Source organism: Rana temporaria, chromosome 10 (assembly GCF_905171775.1).
Source record: "Rana temporaria chromosome 10, aRanTem1.1, whole genome shotgun sequence".
Taxonomy (NCBI): domain Eukaryota; kingdom Metazoa; phylum Chordata; class Amphibia; order Anura; family Ranidae; genus Rana; species Rana temporaria.
Window position 1 is genome coordinate 68,586,000 of NC_053498.1, and position 14,738 is coordinate 68,600,737.

A 14,738-nucleotide genomic window follows, 5' to 3' on the forward strand; every position below is an offset into this window, starting at 1 on the left:
GATGGGCCAAGAGTTGTAGAAGTACTTAAAACGAACGGCGCATGCGCCGTCCCGTGGACGCACCCCAGTGCTCATGCTCAGAATCACGTCGGAACTACTCCCTAAGATACGACGGATCACTGCCTACGACATGAATGTAACCTACGCCCAGCACTATTCACGTACTACGTAAAACAACGTAAAATATGACGGCTGTGTTCCCTGGTCCATACCTTAGCATGAGTTGCGCCTCATATATGGGGAATTACTTTACGCCAGACGTACGATTTACGCAAACCACCTATATGATGCGCCGGGCGCAACTACGTTTGTGAATAGGCTTATCTTCCTCATTTGCATATGTGCATAGAAAATCTATGGGAGCGGCAAATGCGCCCGGCGTAACTATGCGCCCACAATACGACGGCGTAGGCAAGTTACGTCAGTCGTAGGAAGCCTATTTTCAGGCGTATCTAGTTTTGTGGGCATGGCGCACAAATACGACGGCGCATAGTTACACTTACGCAGCGTATCTCGAGATACGTCGGCGTAAGTGCTTTGTGAATCCGGGCCAAAGAGTACAAAGTTCAATTATATATTGTAATGTAGAGGTAAAGCTCAAAGTTTGGATTTCAAATATATAGCCTTATTTTTTCTTTTTAACATTACATAGTGATGCACCCACACAGGTAAAACAAATCTATATGTGTAAGCTGACATGCTGACTGTTGGGGCATTAGTAGGATGAGAAACAGAAAGATAGAAAGGTTATCTGACACTTTTTCTGTCGGTATCATTGAATGTGCTTAGTTTACTCTTATAAATATATGTTGGTTAATCCTTATGTACTAGTCAGTTTAGTTAAACTGTGCACATCGTAACTATGAACATGTTTACACCAAAATACCTTCTATGTGTCTTTGACATGATTTTAGTGTCCAGTGGAAAGGGTATGGCATTTCTCAATATCCTAGATGACATTTTTGGAGACTGGTAAAACTTGTAGCTCACCTTTAAACCTGTGCATAGCCTATTAAAGCCATGCTGGAGGTAAATGGAAATATAAACAGGCAGCAGGGCCAGCTGTTATAGAACCTAGCTCCACCCACCAAGAATGTAGAAGTTATTTCTGGATGTTTTTCTCTATTAAAAAGCCACATCGGCTCCTATTAAATCTACCAAATAACACAATTTAAACATTATTTCATTCATTATGTTAAGTTTCCAATTTGGGGGTAGTTGGGATTGTTTTCTGTATGTTGTAAATTAATAGACATACCTGCAAAAAGTTTTGACATGTCTGAGGTTGGCACAGCCTTGTTATGCAATGAATGTAGATGGTTGATGCTGGCAGGCCACTGTGCTGCAAAAACCGGAATGTCTGAAAACTGAATTGGGCTGATTTATCAGCACCATTTATAATTATTTTGGTCTTGTTGTCTGAAGAACACCTTAACAGAGTATAAAAAAAAATGTTAAAAGATTATCAAGGCAAACTGTAGTACTCGATCAGAATTCATCTTTGGTCCAGCTGACTATCTGAATAAAACCCTATTGGTTTCTTATCCACTTTACAGTGTAGCTTTGTTGTTTGCATTATTAAATATGCCATTGTAAGTCACAAGAGTTCATGCACACTGGACGCTCCCTAGACACTGGATGCTAGTAAACATATGTACTGCTTCTAGCTCAGTATACCCGTGTTTAGCAGGGCAAGCACTTGGGTGATAATTTACTTCATTGTCCAGAATAAATTATTATGGAAATTGAAATGAATTAATGCTTAACCTCCCTGGTAGTATGATTCTTTCTGGTTTAAGGTGCTGAAAGCGGTACCATTATTTTGCATGAAAATTTGGCGTTTTATACTGTAGGCCTGTAATTCTTAGGAATAACTCACTTAAATCTGTCCAAACAAGAGTCTAGTAGACATCTTGGGTATGATAAAGTTTGAAAAACAAAATCATAAATCATAATATAATAAATAACTATAATTAATTATAACAAATAATAATATAATTCTAATAAAAATTATTCAATAATGTAATCAATTCAAAAACACTGACATTTGCTCAGTTGCAGAATTGTCGCTGTCATTACTTTTATTTTTTTATGACGAATTTCCTCACAAATTGCTATCGCTCAATTCTGCAAGTGATTATAATTTATTATCGCTGTTTTCTAGCTGCTCTAAAACCACTTTTGACATAAAGGGACACTTTTTGGTTGCTATGGACAATCTACAGTTTGCAGGCAGAAAGAACAGTTTTTATTATACAAAAGTACATGTAGGACACTGGGCAGACCACTAGGGACAAAGGGGGTGTGTATTTTTTACATACAGTACTGTAATCTGTAAGATTACAGTATACTGTATGTAATGTGTTTATTTACTTTTTTGAATTTGGCGCCGTTCTCCACCCCCGTTCGTCGTAACGTCGCAGGGAACGGAGATCGACAGCACACAGGCACTGTGGGAATCGAGCGAGGACGCCGCTCGCTCACACAGCGGGGAGGCATCGCAGGATCCAGGGACAAGGTAAGTAACTTTTCCTGTGGCTGCAGCGAGGCGATCCCGAGTCTGGCTCGGGGATACCGCTTTTGGTAAAGAAATCTTACCCCGAGCCAGATTCGGGAATACCGCCAGGGGGGTTAAGCGCTAAATGCCCCTACCCTTACACATGAGTTTAGATGCGCTTACATGTGTTTATGCCACGTATAGCATTTTTCTGTCAAAACTCTCCTCTCCTGATTCTTCTGTGTTTATAAAAGTAGCTGCCTCTAAACACAGCTGCTCCAAAACTCTGGTAAAAGCCTATGTGTGCATGAACACATAGGGGTTGATTTACTATAACTGGAGAGTGCAAAATCTGGTGCATCTCTGCATAGAAACCAATCAGCTTCCAAAGCTTAATTGGACAAACTGAAGATAGAAGCTGATTGGCTACAATGTGCAGCTGCACCAGATTTTGCACTCTCTAGTTTTAGTAAATCAGCCCTAGTGTTTTTTTTTTTGAGTTGTGTTAACCCCCCTGACGGTAAACCCGAGCGTGACTCGGGGTTGGTTTTCAATGCTAAGATTGGTAACCCCGAGTCACGCTCGGGGTGGACGTGCAGCGGCGCGGCTTACCTTTCTCTGGATCCACAGGCAAGTTACTCACCTTGTCCCTGGATCCAGCGATGCCACCCCGCTGTGTGAGCGAGCGGGTCCTCCTTGCTCGATTCACAGTCCCCGTGTCCCGCCGATCTCCGTTCCCTGCGACGTTACGACGCACGGGGGCGGGGAAAAGCGCCAAATTCAAAAAAGTAAACAAACACTTTACATACAGTATACTGTAATCTTATAGATTACAGTACTGTATGTAAAAAATACACACCCCCCTTGTCCCTAGTGGTCTGCCCAGTGCCCTGCATGTACTTTTATATAATAAAAAATGTCATTTCTGCCTAAAAACTGTAGATTGTCCAAAAGTGTCCCTTTATGTCAAAAATGGTTTTAGATCAGCTAGAAACCAGCGATAATAAATTATAATCACTTGCAGAAATGTGCGATAGCGATTTGCGGGGAAATTCGTCATAAAAAAAAAAAATAATGACAGCGACAATTCTGCAACTGCAAATTTCAGTGATTTTGAGTTGATTACATTATTGAATAATTTTTATTATAATTATATTATTATATGTTATAATTATTTATAATTATTTATTATATTATAATTTATAATTTTGTTTTAAAAAACAAAAATCATACCCGGGATGCCTACAAGACTCTTGCTTGGTCAGATTTAAGTGAGTTATTTCTAAAAATTACAGGCCTATAGTATAAAACGCCAATTTCCTTGCAAAATAAATGTACCGCTTTTGGTACGTAATTCCAGACAGAATCATACCGCCAGGGAGGTTAAGGGGCTTTGGCAAAAAACACCAAAAGCTCAAAAAACTTGGGTTTAGGAGCAGCAGTGTGCATGAGGCCTAAAAGACCTTTAGGGGCAGATCCACAAAATAATTACGCCGGCGTATCTATTGATACGCCGGCGTAATTTTAAATTTCCTGCGTCGTATCTTTGTTTTGTATCCACAAAACAAGATACAACGGTATTCTCGGGTCGATCCGACAGGCGTACGTCTTAGTACGCCGTCGGATCTAAGCTCCAATTTTTCGGCGGCCGCTAGGTGGCGTTTCCGTCGAATTCCGTGTCGAGTATGCAAATTAGCTAGTTACGGCGACCCACGAACGTACGTCGGCCGGCGCATTTTTTTACGTCGTTTGCGTTCGGCTTTTTCTGGCGTATAGTTAAAGCTGCTGTTATGAGGCGTACTCAATGTTAAGTATGGCCGTCCTTCCCACGTAGAAATTTGTAATTTTTACGTTGTTTGCGTAAGTCGGTCGCGAATAGGGATTTGCATAGAATGACGTCACCGTCGGAAGCATTGGCTTGTTCCGAGTTAATTTCGAGCATGCGCACTGGGATACCCCCACGGACGGCGCATGCGCAGTTAAAAAAAAACGTTGTTTACGTCGGGTCACGACGTATTTACATAAAACACGCCCCCATCACAGCCATTTGAATTCTGCGCCATTAAGCCGCCAAAAATACACTACGCCGCCGTAACTTACAGCGCGGATTCTTTGTGGATTAAAAAAAAATAGGTTACGGCGGCGTAGTGTAAAAATGCGCCGCTGTACGAGGATATGCCCCTTACTATTAAAGTTTGTGGATTTTGCTATTTTTATAAGTATGGTATAGCTAGCTTATCCATGCAGTATCTTCAGTTCTAATAAGTGCACTAGACTCAGCGCATACCACAGTATTTATAGCCACATGGGTAACTCAGTCATCTTTATTCAGTCATGATGGTACAGGTCACGGTAGATGTTGATTGTCCAGAAACATTATGGAAGATCTACATATCTGTGAGACAACCATGCTACAATTACACAACCCCATTCCCTGGTGTCAGAGGTTTGGGTAAGCTGTGAAATATCTTCAACAATACAGAATAAGTCAATGTGAACCTTAATAACTACTGCTAGCTTTACTACTTAGCTAAAAAAAAAAAATCATCCAGACAACATGGGCTATTGGAGTGCATTTTACTGCACTGCCATAAACAATATAGTGGTGCACCATTTGATTGCCACATTTAGTAAGTGCCACAGCAAACAGCCCATTCAACTGGTGGTGGGGGTACTAAGCCATAATGAAATAGTTATGATGGAAGGAGTGATATGTCTAAGAACTGTCCTGTTGCTTTAAATGACATACAACATAGTAGTAAAAAGAAAAATCTAACAGCGGTTAGTAAAGTATTGCAGCCATACAGTAAACCTAAATGACAAACTTGAAATAAAAACCTGTAGTAGCTCAACCAACCCTGTGGTAGCCCATATCTATGGAACTCACTCACCATACAAACATAATGATTAGCAAAAAATGTTTTATTGGTGTCAAAAATAAGAAAAAGACATTTAAAAAACATCATACATACATTAGCATTGAATCTATAAAAACAAAAGGACCATCTCTGGACACGTGGTGCAATTCCACCCAAGTTGCAGGAGTTGTAAAAAATGCTGTGGTACAGCTGGGATTATATCCCCAGGTCTAAACAACCTATGAACAGTGACCCCAGTGTTAAATCAAGGTTGAACTGATTTTCAAAAAAGGGAGGATGAAAGAAGTCAAACCACAAAAGTGGAAGCTGTAAGATGATATCAATGGTTCTCCCTATCTGCATTGGGAAATCTGTGGACTAGTAGATGATTGTATTAGGGTAGAAGGTAGCTGTGAAGAAATGGGGGTGCATTACTGGGTTACAGTGGTCAAGAGGAGGTGTGCCAATGCGGGCTCCAGCCTCCCCAGCCTCTGACGCAGCCGTCAGGGATCGGTGAATACTGTCAGGCCAGCACGTCCTATCTCTGGACTACATGCTTTTGACCCATATATGGTTCTGCATACTGCTGTTTTCAAAGCGATCTTGGACCTGTGGACATGATCACATTCATTCTTGGGAAAGGACTATTACTTTCTGGAAAGGATTACGTCTTCACTTTGCTGTTTTATTTGGGGTGTGAGAGCAAGTCTTCATAGGGACTCTGATTGGTACAGTGAGAGGGAGGTCAAGGAGGACTATGTTCTTATGGTTTCAGTGAGCCATACATATCTTTATTGGACACTTATACTCATTACCATTCCACTTGCACATCTCCTTGACCACTGTAACCCAGCAATGCTCCCCCGTTTCTTCACAGCTACCTTCTACCCTAATACAATCATCTTGTTGTCCACAGTCTTTCCAATGCAGACCGGGAAAATCATTGAAATTATCCTATAGTTTCCACTTTTGTGGTTCGACTTCATTCATCCTCCCTTTTTTGAATATCATTTCAACCTTGATTTAACACTTGGGTCACTCTTCATAAGTTCTTTAGACCAGGGGATATCATCCCAGCTGTACTATACTACATACGTTTTACAACTCCTGCAACTTGGGTGGAATTGCACCACCTGTCCAGAGATGGTCTTTTTGTTTTTATAGCTTTAATGCTAATGGATGTTTTTTTAAATGTATTTTTCTTATTTTTGACACCAACAAATCTTTTTTGCTAATTATACTTGTATAGTGAGCGAAGTTCCATAGATATGTGATACCACAGGGTTGGTTAAGCTACTACAGGTTTTTATTTCAAGTTTGTCATTTAATCTTTATACCGTGAGCTCCCACCCTCTCCTTCTCCCACCTGTTTCATTTTGTCATTTTCAAGGGTATCCAATCCACACATGTTAGTATTGTTTCACCCCTTTTGACATATTGAATAGGTAGGTATCATACAGTAAATTTAGCACCCAGTTCTGAGGCTTTAAAAACTTAACAGACATTTTTGCAAACAAAGAACATGCATTAAAGGCTTGGAAAGATGATCAGACAAGACACAATCTATGTAGTGAACAAATTGCAGCTTAGGCTATTGCCAGCCCTTTCCTCCCTCTAAAGCTCCCAAATTGCTGTTTCTGGTAGAGCACATTCTCAAAATGTCTGGACTGAGCTGATGGTTAGGTCATGGAGCATTTAAATGAGTCTTCAAACCCTCTTGCCAATATACAGTACTTGTGTACCTAACCTGTGCATTGTGTTCACTTCACCTAAAAGGTAAAGTTACAAATCATACCCCATACCTGTTATAAAGTAGTGGGTGCTCTAGTGACTGGGGGCCAGATTCACAAAGGAGATATGACGGAGTATCTCAGATACTCCGTCGTATCTCTCCGAGTATCTATGCGACTGATTCATAGAATCAGTTACGCATAGATAGCCCTAAGATCCGACAGGTGTAATTGTTTTACACTGTCGGATCTTAGGATGCAGTACCGTGGCCGCCGCTGGGGGGAGTTTGCGTCGTAAACCAGCGTCGGGTATGCAAATTAGGAGTTACGGCGATCCACAACGGTTTTTCGCGTTTGCTACGTCGCTGCTAGTCTAGTTTCCCATTGCAAATTTAGTCATCGTTTTGGGTGCCCTAACTTTACACAGCACACGTATGTGCTGTATAAAGTATGGCCGTCGTTCCCGCGTCGAAATTTAAAAATTCACGTCGTTTGCATAAGACTTCCGGGAATACGGAAGTACGCTACGCACGTCGCCGTTCGAATAAATGACGTCACTTCGCGCAAAGCACGGCGGGAATTTCGAAACGGAGCATGCGCAGTAGGTCCGGCGCGGGAGCGCGCCTAATTTAAATGGCACACGCCCCTTTAAATTACGCGGGCTTACGCCGGAGGCCGCCAGCGTAGGTTTTCATTGCAAGTGCTTTGTGAATCAGGCACTTGCGATGAAAACTTGCGGCGGTGTAGCGTATCTACGATACGTTACGCCGCCGCACTTCTACGTGAATCTGGCCCTGGATAATGAATGCCATGAACAACTCAAAGAACCCCTTCAAGAAAGGCAACAGTTCAGCAGACAAGAGAACTCATGGGCATCACTTTACTGAACTAGTCATTGCTTCCATACAGTTGAAGCTATAAGGAGCCCGCTTATTGTGAACATACACCTCTACAGCAGGCCTTTGGCTGAAGCCACTGAAGCACAACTTACCCGGTCAATAAGCTAAATTTGTCAGTAGTTGTTGACAGTGGTGATGGAGTTGCAAAACACTCATCCAGGAGAACGTTGAAGCTAGATGAAAAAGCGGAAAAAACATAATTAGAACTTGATTTTCAGTTATATGTTTAGTGTGGAACATATAAATACATATTTGAATTTGGTGCTAGTATTTTCTAATTAATTTATGCTAAAATTATAAATTAGGTATGTTTAGGATCTCCTAATCTGCATGATGGTTGTATAGGTGTGCTTCAGTAACCTCTTACAATCCTAAAACATATAGGTGGCTGAAAGTGACTTTGTCACTATGAGGTTCAAATTAAAATAACCCTCCCCACACACACACATACACCCAAAAGCAGATACTTTGTACATACTGTTCTGGAAGACTTATCCATCACATAGCATATCCATGGCTAATGCAGGTATGTAACACTTCTGATGCCTGGTACACACGATCGGGTTTCCTGACGGGAAAACTGGCCGTGTGTACGAGGCTTGGAGTGTGTTGAATAGCTGCTCCTCTGTGGTTCCTCCAGATGGAGAATATGTCTTGTCTTGTAGTGGCATGGATAGTGGAAAGTGTACAGCAGGTATTTGACACAAATCAAAGTCTCGGATACCTGCACTGGCAGAGGATCTGCTACACAATGGGTTTTAAAGGCATGGTCCACCAAGTAAGTATACAGCATCTCCTTATAAAGGGTGTTTTTTTTTTTTTTTTTTTTGTACTGGGGGGCATTATACTCGAAACACTTTCAGGGTAAGCAGCGAAACAAAACCTTACTTTGCTGTTAAATTTGTGGCTTTCACTTGAACATATACATTCTGTTTTAGTGGAAGTGCCGTTCCATTAACTTGCAGTGGTACGGTAAAATTTGCATCCTGTAAAAAACATATTCCTTTAAGCAACATAGAAATATAGATGTGTATACTGAATTGCTTTTATTTTTACAAGCATAGCGTTGCACTTAATGGAAACGTAAAATAATTAATTATTTAATTAATTCATTAATGGAAACTTAATGGAAATAAGATAAATCTGTAGGCTGCCATTGCTAATTTTCCTTATGAAATGCTAATTGCCTGGCCATCATAATGATGATAACTTCACCAATCTCTGAGCTACTCACATGTTTGTTGCAGATAGGTGACACAGAAAACATAAAAGTCAATACCAGCCAGGCAACCAGCATTTAAAAAAAAGTAGTCCAAAAATGGCAGCCTGTGTGCTTCTTTCATTAAGAATAGGAGTAGTTGCTTTTATTGGAAGCAACTATGGGATGTTGCACTTTGCAAGGGAATTTGCCCCAAAGCTTAGGGAATGAAGTTCTGCCAACTTTGATCATCCAATCACGTGCAAGCAAAAATGTTTATTTATTTTTTACTTGCACATGATTGTATATTTTTTACAAAGTAAACTTCACCACATTTACTAAGCTCTGGGGCCAATTCTCTGCAAAGTAAACTGCCTATTTGCCTTAGTAAATAAACCACTATATTAGTCTGATAATGAGAAATAGGATCAGAAGGATTGCACTATTTTGTGCCTTGGGAAGCAGCAGTGGTAAGCCCTGCTCTTTCTGGTTATTATTGCTTCTATTACCAGTTCCAGAATGGGAATTGTTCAGACAATACAGTGCAGACAATAACAGGAGGCACCCAAAAGGCCAACAGATAGGGAGCTCCTTATACTATTATCAGCCTTCAATATTAGACCAACACCAAGTAGAATTATAAATTAGCCCACAATTAAATACTATTTTACAAAGCAAAAAAATTACAGTTCTAGACTTCCATATACAAATATAAATATTGCTATATTATATAGTATAGTATATTATATAGCTTAAAATGCACTGTTTATAATAAGAATACTTACAGCATATAGTTGCATACTTAAGGTGCTGATGAAGCTACCATTATTTGTGTTGACAGCAACATTTGCTGAAGATCTGAAAGTAAATTCATGTTGATATAATTAGTTAAATAAATTAGCTTATATTTTAAATTACAGCATACTAATATTAACATATTTTATATATCAATAACAGATTTTGTCTGCTTTTAATTGAATTTCTCAGGATGCTGTACATTTTCTATATTTTGGGGGTGTAAAACTGTATTACTTGACAGAATTACATTGGGGAAATCTTTTCTAACCCCTGAAACCCCAAACAATATTGTGGAACCCCATTTGCAGTCCCAGCACAGATGTTGTACAACCGCAGTCTTGACAATTTATGCTACCAGGGCTGTATTTAAAAGGATAACTATACTTTTAAAACATGTTACATTTTAACATATCCAAGGAAACAATGCCATTTTGCAAATACAAATTCTAATGTTCTTTTTTTTACATACAGTTATAAGTGGGCAGCCCCTGTATGTGTTTATAGTGATGATATTATCCTTGTTCTTATGTGATGTCTAAACTCATGTAGAGGACGCCTGCTTCTTCCAGTGTTTGATATCCTGAGATTACTGGAGTATTTTGCAAAACAGAAATAATCATACAGTAAATGTCTCCTGGCAATAAAGGCATTGAATCAAATAGGTGTGTGGAGCAGATGCCTCCTTTGTTCTTATTGCTTGTCTACAGGCACATTGCAATGGGCACAGAGCTCCACTTCGACTCATATGCCAGTAAGCTGGAGGTGGGATACTGGTATGGGCTGGTATTAATACAGATGAGCTAGTTTGACCTTTTCGGGTTGAAGATTGACTCAAAATCAACTCCCAAACCTACTGCCAGTTTTTAGAAGACACTTTCTTCAAGCAGTGGTACAGGAACAAATCTGCATCTTTCAAGAAGACCATGATATTTATGCAGGACAATGCTCCATCGCATGCATCAAAGTACTCCACTCCACAGGAAACCAGTACACCTCTCTGAACAGTGTCTGGGAGGCTGTGGTTGCTTCTGCACAAAAAGTTGATTGTCAACAGATCAAGAAACTGACAGATTCCATGGCTTATTCCATGATTTATGGCTGTTATTGAAAAGAAGGGTGACTATATTGGTCAGTGTTTTTTTTTATGTGAAATGTTTATTTGACAATTTTGAGCTGTTTGTTATTCTCACTTTAACAGATAAAAAAAAGTGATATGGGATTTTTTTTGTTTTTCATTAAAGTGCATAATAATTGTGCACACTAAAAGTTGCCCAACAATTGTACACACATTGATATCAGTGGCGGCTGGTGCTCAAAATTTTTAGGGCACAAACATGCTGAAAAAAAAAACATCAAATGCAGCCATTGTGCCTATCAAATGCAGCCACTGTGACATCAATTGCAGCCAGTGTGCCCCTCAAATGCAGCCATTCTACCATCAATTGCAGCCATTGTGCACATCAAATACAGCCACTGTGCCCATAATATGCAGCCACTGTGCCCATCATATGCAGTCACTTGTGCCCATCAAATGCAGTCACTTGTGCTCATCATATGCAGCCACTTGTGCTCATCATATGCAGCCACTTGTGCCCATCAAATGCAGCCACTTGTGCCTGTCATATGCCACTGGTGCCCATGAAATGCTACCACTTGTGCCCATCATATGCATCCACTTGTGCCCATCAAATGCCACCAGTTGTGCCAATCAAATGACACTGCTGTGCCCCCCCACCCACCCACTGTCTGCCCAGCACTTACCTCATCTTAGTGGCAGGTCAGGCACCGGGTGACGGCAGCGAGCTGTGGGATGGCTCCTGTGTCCTCCATGCTTCCCCCTTCTGTCTTCTTCCATTTTGATAGGCGTCCAATCGGAGCACCTCTGTCTTCAGCCAATTAGGTTAAGGGGTATAAGACCCAGGCTACCTTTTTGGCTGAGAGGCGGTTCAGTGTTATAATAACAAATAATTATACGCTTTTCAAACACACCGTGGTTGAAAGCAAGGGGAATGCTCTGCACTTGCAGTCCACCTTTTTTGAAGCCTATTAGAGCCATAGGCTCTATGGCTTCTATGGCTCTTATCAGATGCTTCAAAAAATACCCCGCCTCTGCAATTCAGGCACCCGACATCAAAAAAGGGGCTGAACGCCTGAATAGGGTTTGGCAGCGGCAGCCATGGATAGATTCATGCTAACCATGGCTGCGGTCATGGATATCCATCTATCCATTAGTTATAAAGGGGGTGGCTGGAGAGAGGGGCTGGCCAATACAGCCCAGGAAGAATTGGCTGCTCAATGACCAGGCCATTTTTTTGCAATACAGCACTGTGATTAACTGACAATTGCATGGTCGTGCCACACTGTACCCAAACAAAATTTACGTCCTTTTTTTCCCACAAATAGAGCTTTCTTTTGGTTGTATTTTATCATCTCTTCGGTTTTTATTTTTTGCACAATAAACACAAAAAGAGTGCCAATTTTGAAAAACACACAATATTTTGTACTTTTTGATATAATAAATAGCCCCAAAATATTTTTAAAACCAATTTTTTTCCTCAGTTTAGGCTGATATGTATTCTTCTACATATTTTTTGTAATAAAAGCCGCAAAAGGCGTATATTGATTGGTTTGCGCAAAAGTCATAGCATCCACAAAATAGGGGATAGAATTATGGCAGTTTTGTTATTTATTATTATTTTTTTTCCTAGTGTAATGGCGGCGATCATTTTTAACCACACATTTAAACATTATATACTCAGTGACCCCAAAGGACTTCAATAACATCTCCAACATAATTATATGTAATAAACTAAGTTGGTACACTCATAGAATACAGGTAACCAATATGGCATCCAGTGAAGATGGAATGCGTAGAGAAGTTGAATCACAAAATGAGGTCGCACAGCAGGTTATCTCTACATGTTATGCGCATAAATGAGCTTCTTCAGGAGCTTACAAATCTAGTTAATGTATAAAAATACATAAAATAAGTATATTACATTATACAAAATGGAAAAAAACGTAGTTAGATATATGTAAATGAATGAAAACATTGCTTTGACAACATCCAGCAAACAACCCACATCCCACAGCCACGTAAGTATCCCACGATGTATCAATCAGGCTGTTCATTTATATATGCATATTGCTATATTGCAATTCCCTATAAATGATGTTTATACACATGTATGTATATATGTGCCCCTGCAGAGGGCTCTGCTTCCTGCCCCCAGTGGCTGTGGGATGTGGGTTGTTTGCTGGATGTTGTCAAAGCAATGTTTTCATTAATTTACATATATCTAACTACGTTTTTTTTTTTTTTTTTTTTTTTTCATTTTGAATATTATAATATACGTATTGTATGTCTTTCTATATATTAACCAGATTTGTAAGCTCCTGAAGAAGCGCATTTATGCGAGTAACATGTAGGGCAAACCTGCTGTGTGACCTCATTTTGTGATTTAACTTCTCCACGCATTTCATCTTCACTGGATGCCATATTGGTTACCTGTATTCTATGAGTGTACCAACTTTGTTTATTACATATAATTATGTTGGAGATGTCATTGAAGTCCTTTGGGGTCACTCAGTATCATCTGTTTTAATGTGTGGTTGAAATCATTTTTTAACTTTATCCATTTATAAACCTTAAAATTTTACATATCTTAAATGTGTGCCTATAAAGTCCATTCTTCTTTAGTTCTATTTTTTTGTCCTAATGATATATATTCTCCTAAGAAAAGAAAAATCTCACTTTTACTTTCTTAAATATTCTGGTTTGAGGTTTACTAACAATTTGGATTGACCGAGAGCACTGTAGTTGTTCAATAATAAAATTAATCCTCAAAAATACAACTTGCCAAATAATTGTCAACAGTGTGTATATATATATATGAAAAAAAAACTAGCGACAAAAATGTATATAAATATCGTGCTACTAAATCCTAGTGTTAATAATCTATAATAAACATGCGCAGCTGCTAAACATTCTAAGGCCCCGTACACACGTCCGAGGAACTCGACGGGCAAAACTCATCGTTTTGCTCGTCGAGTTCTGTGTGAAGCCACCGAGGATCTCGGCGAGCCAACTTTCCTCATTGAACAACGAGGAAATAGAGAACATGTTCTCTATTTGGCTCGACGAGGAACTCGTCGGCTTCCTCGGCCGAAAGTGTACACACGGCCGGGTTTCTCGGCAGAATTTAGCTCCGATCGATTTTCTGGCTGAATTCTGCCGAGAAACTCGGTCGTGTGTACGGGGCCTGAGTGATACACCACACTGGTTGCAAAAATTAAAGTGAATAAATGTAGCGCTTTGTGTATAAACCTATTAATATCTAATAAAATAAAAGTGCATATGATCATGAATCATAACATGAGTGATAAATAGTCCATAAATTAAATAGAATAAATAAAGGCTCTTCTTATGATCAGTGTTTCAACGCTAATCCACCACTGTGATCGTTCATCCTCAAAAGGAGTGCACACCACACCACCACCGATAAAATTGTGCGCTCACCTCCCAGATGAGTTATAACTCATGAACAGATCTCCCCTCGAGTTCACACGATCTCCTCCTTTAAACAATCAATGGCAGGTAATTGAGCTATTTCTTATTGGAAACTCAGCACACTTGCTTCCAGGGAAACAAACAAAAAAAAGCTTTTGCTCAAGATTCCAGGGATTTCGGGGCATGTAAATGATAAATAGAGAGACTATAGTGTTCTCTGTATTCAAAATGTATTTAAAAGCCCCCAA

The 14,738-nt window shown here is 39.8% G+C and overlaps 1 protein-coding gene across 1 annotated transcript in view; it reads right to left on the minus strand.

The window, feature by feature from the left end:
• The window catches only part of LOC120915131 (zona pellucida-like domain-containing protein 1), a 44,952-nt gene that overhangs the window by 15,211 nt on the left and 15,003 nt on the right, over positions 1-14,738 (minus strand). The window contains exons 5-8 of the mRNA XM_040325390.1: positions 9,968-10,040; positions 8,873-8,970; positions 8,077-8,157; positions 1,259-1,430 (exon numbers count right to left, since the gene is read on the minus strand). Coding sequence (XP_040181324.1) covers positions 1,259-1,430; positions 8,077-8,157; positions 8,873-8,970; positions 9,968-10,040 — 424 coding nt within the window. The remainder of the gene's footprint in view (positions 1-1,258; positions 1,431-8,076; positions 8,158-8,872; positions 8,971-9,967; positions 10,041-14,738) is intronic.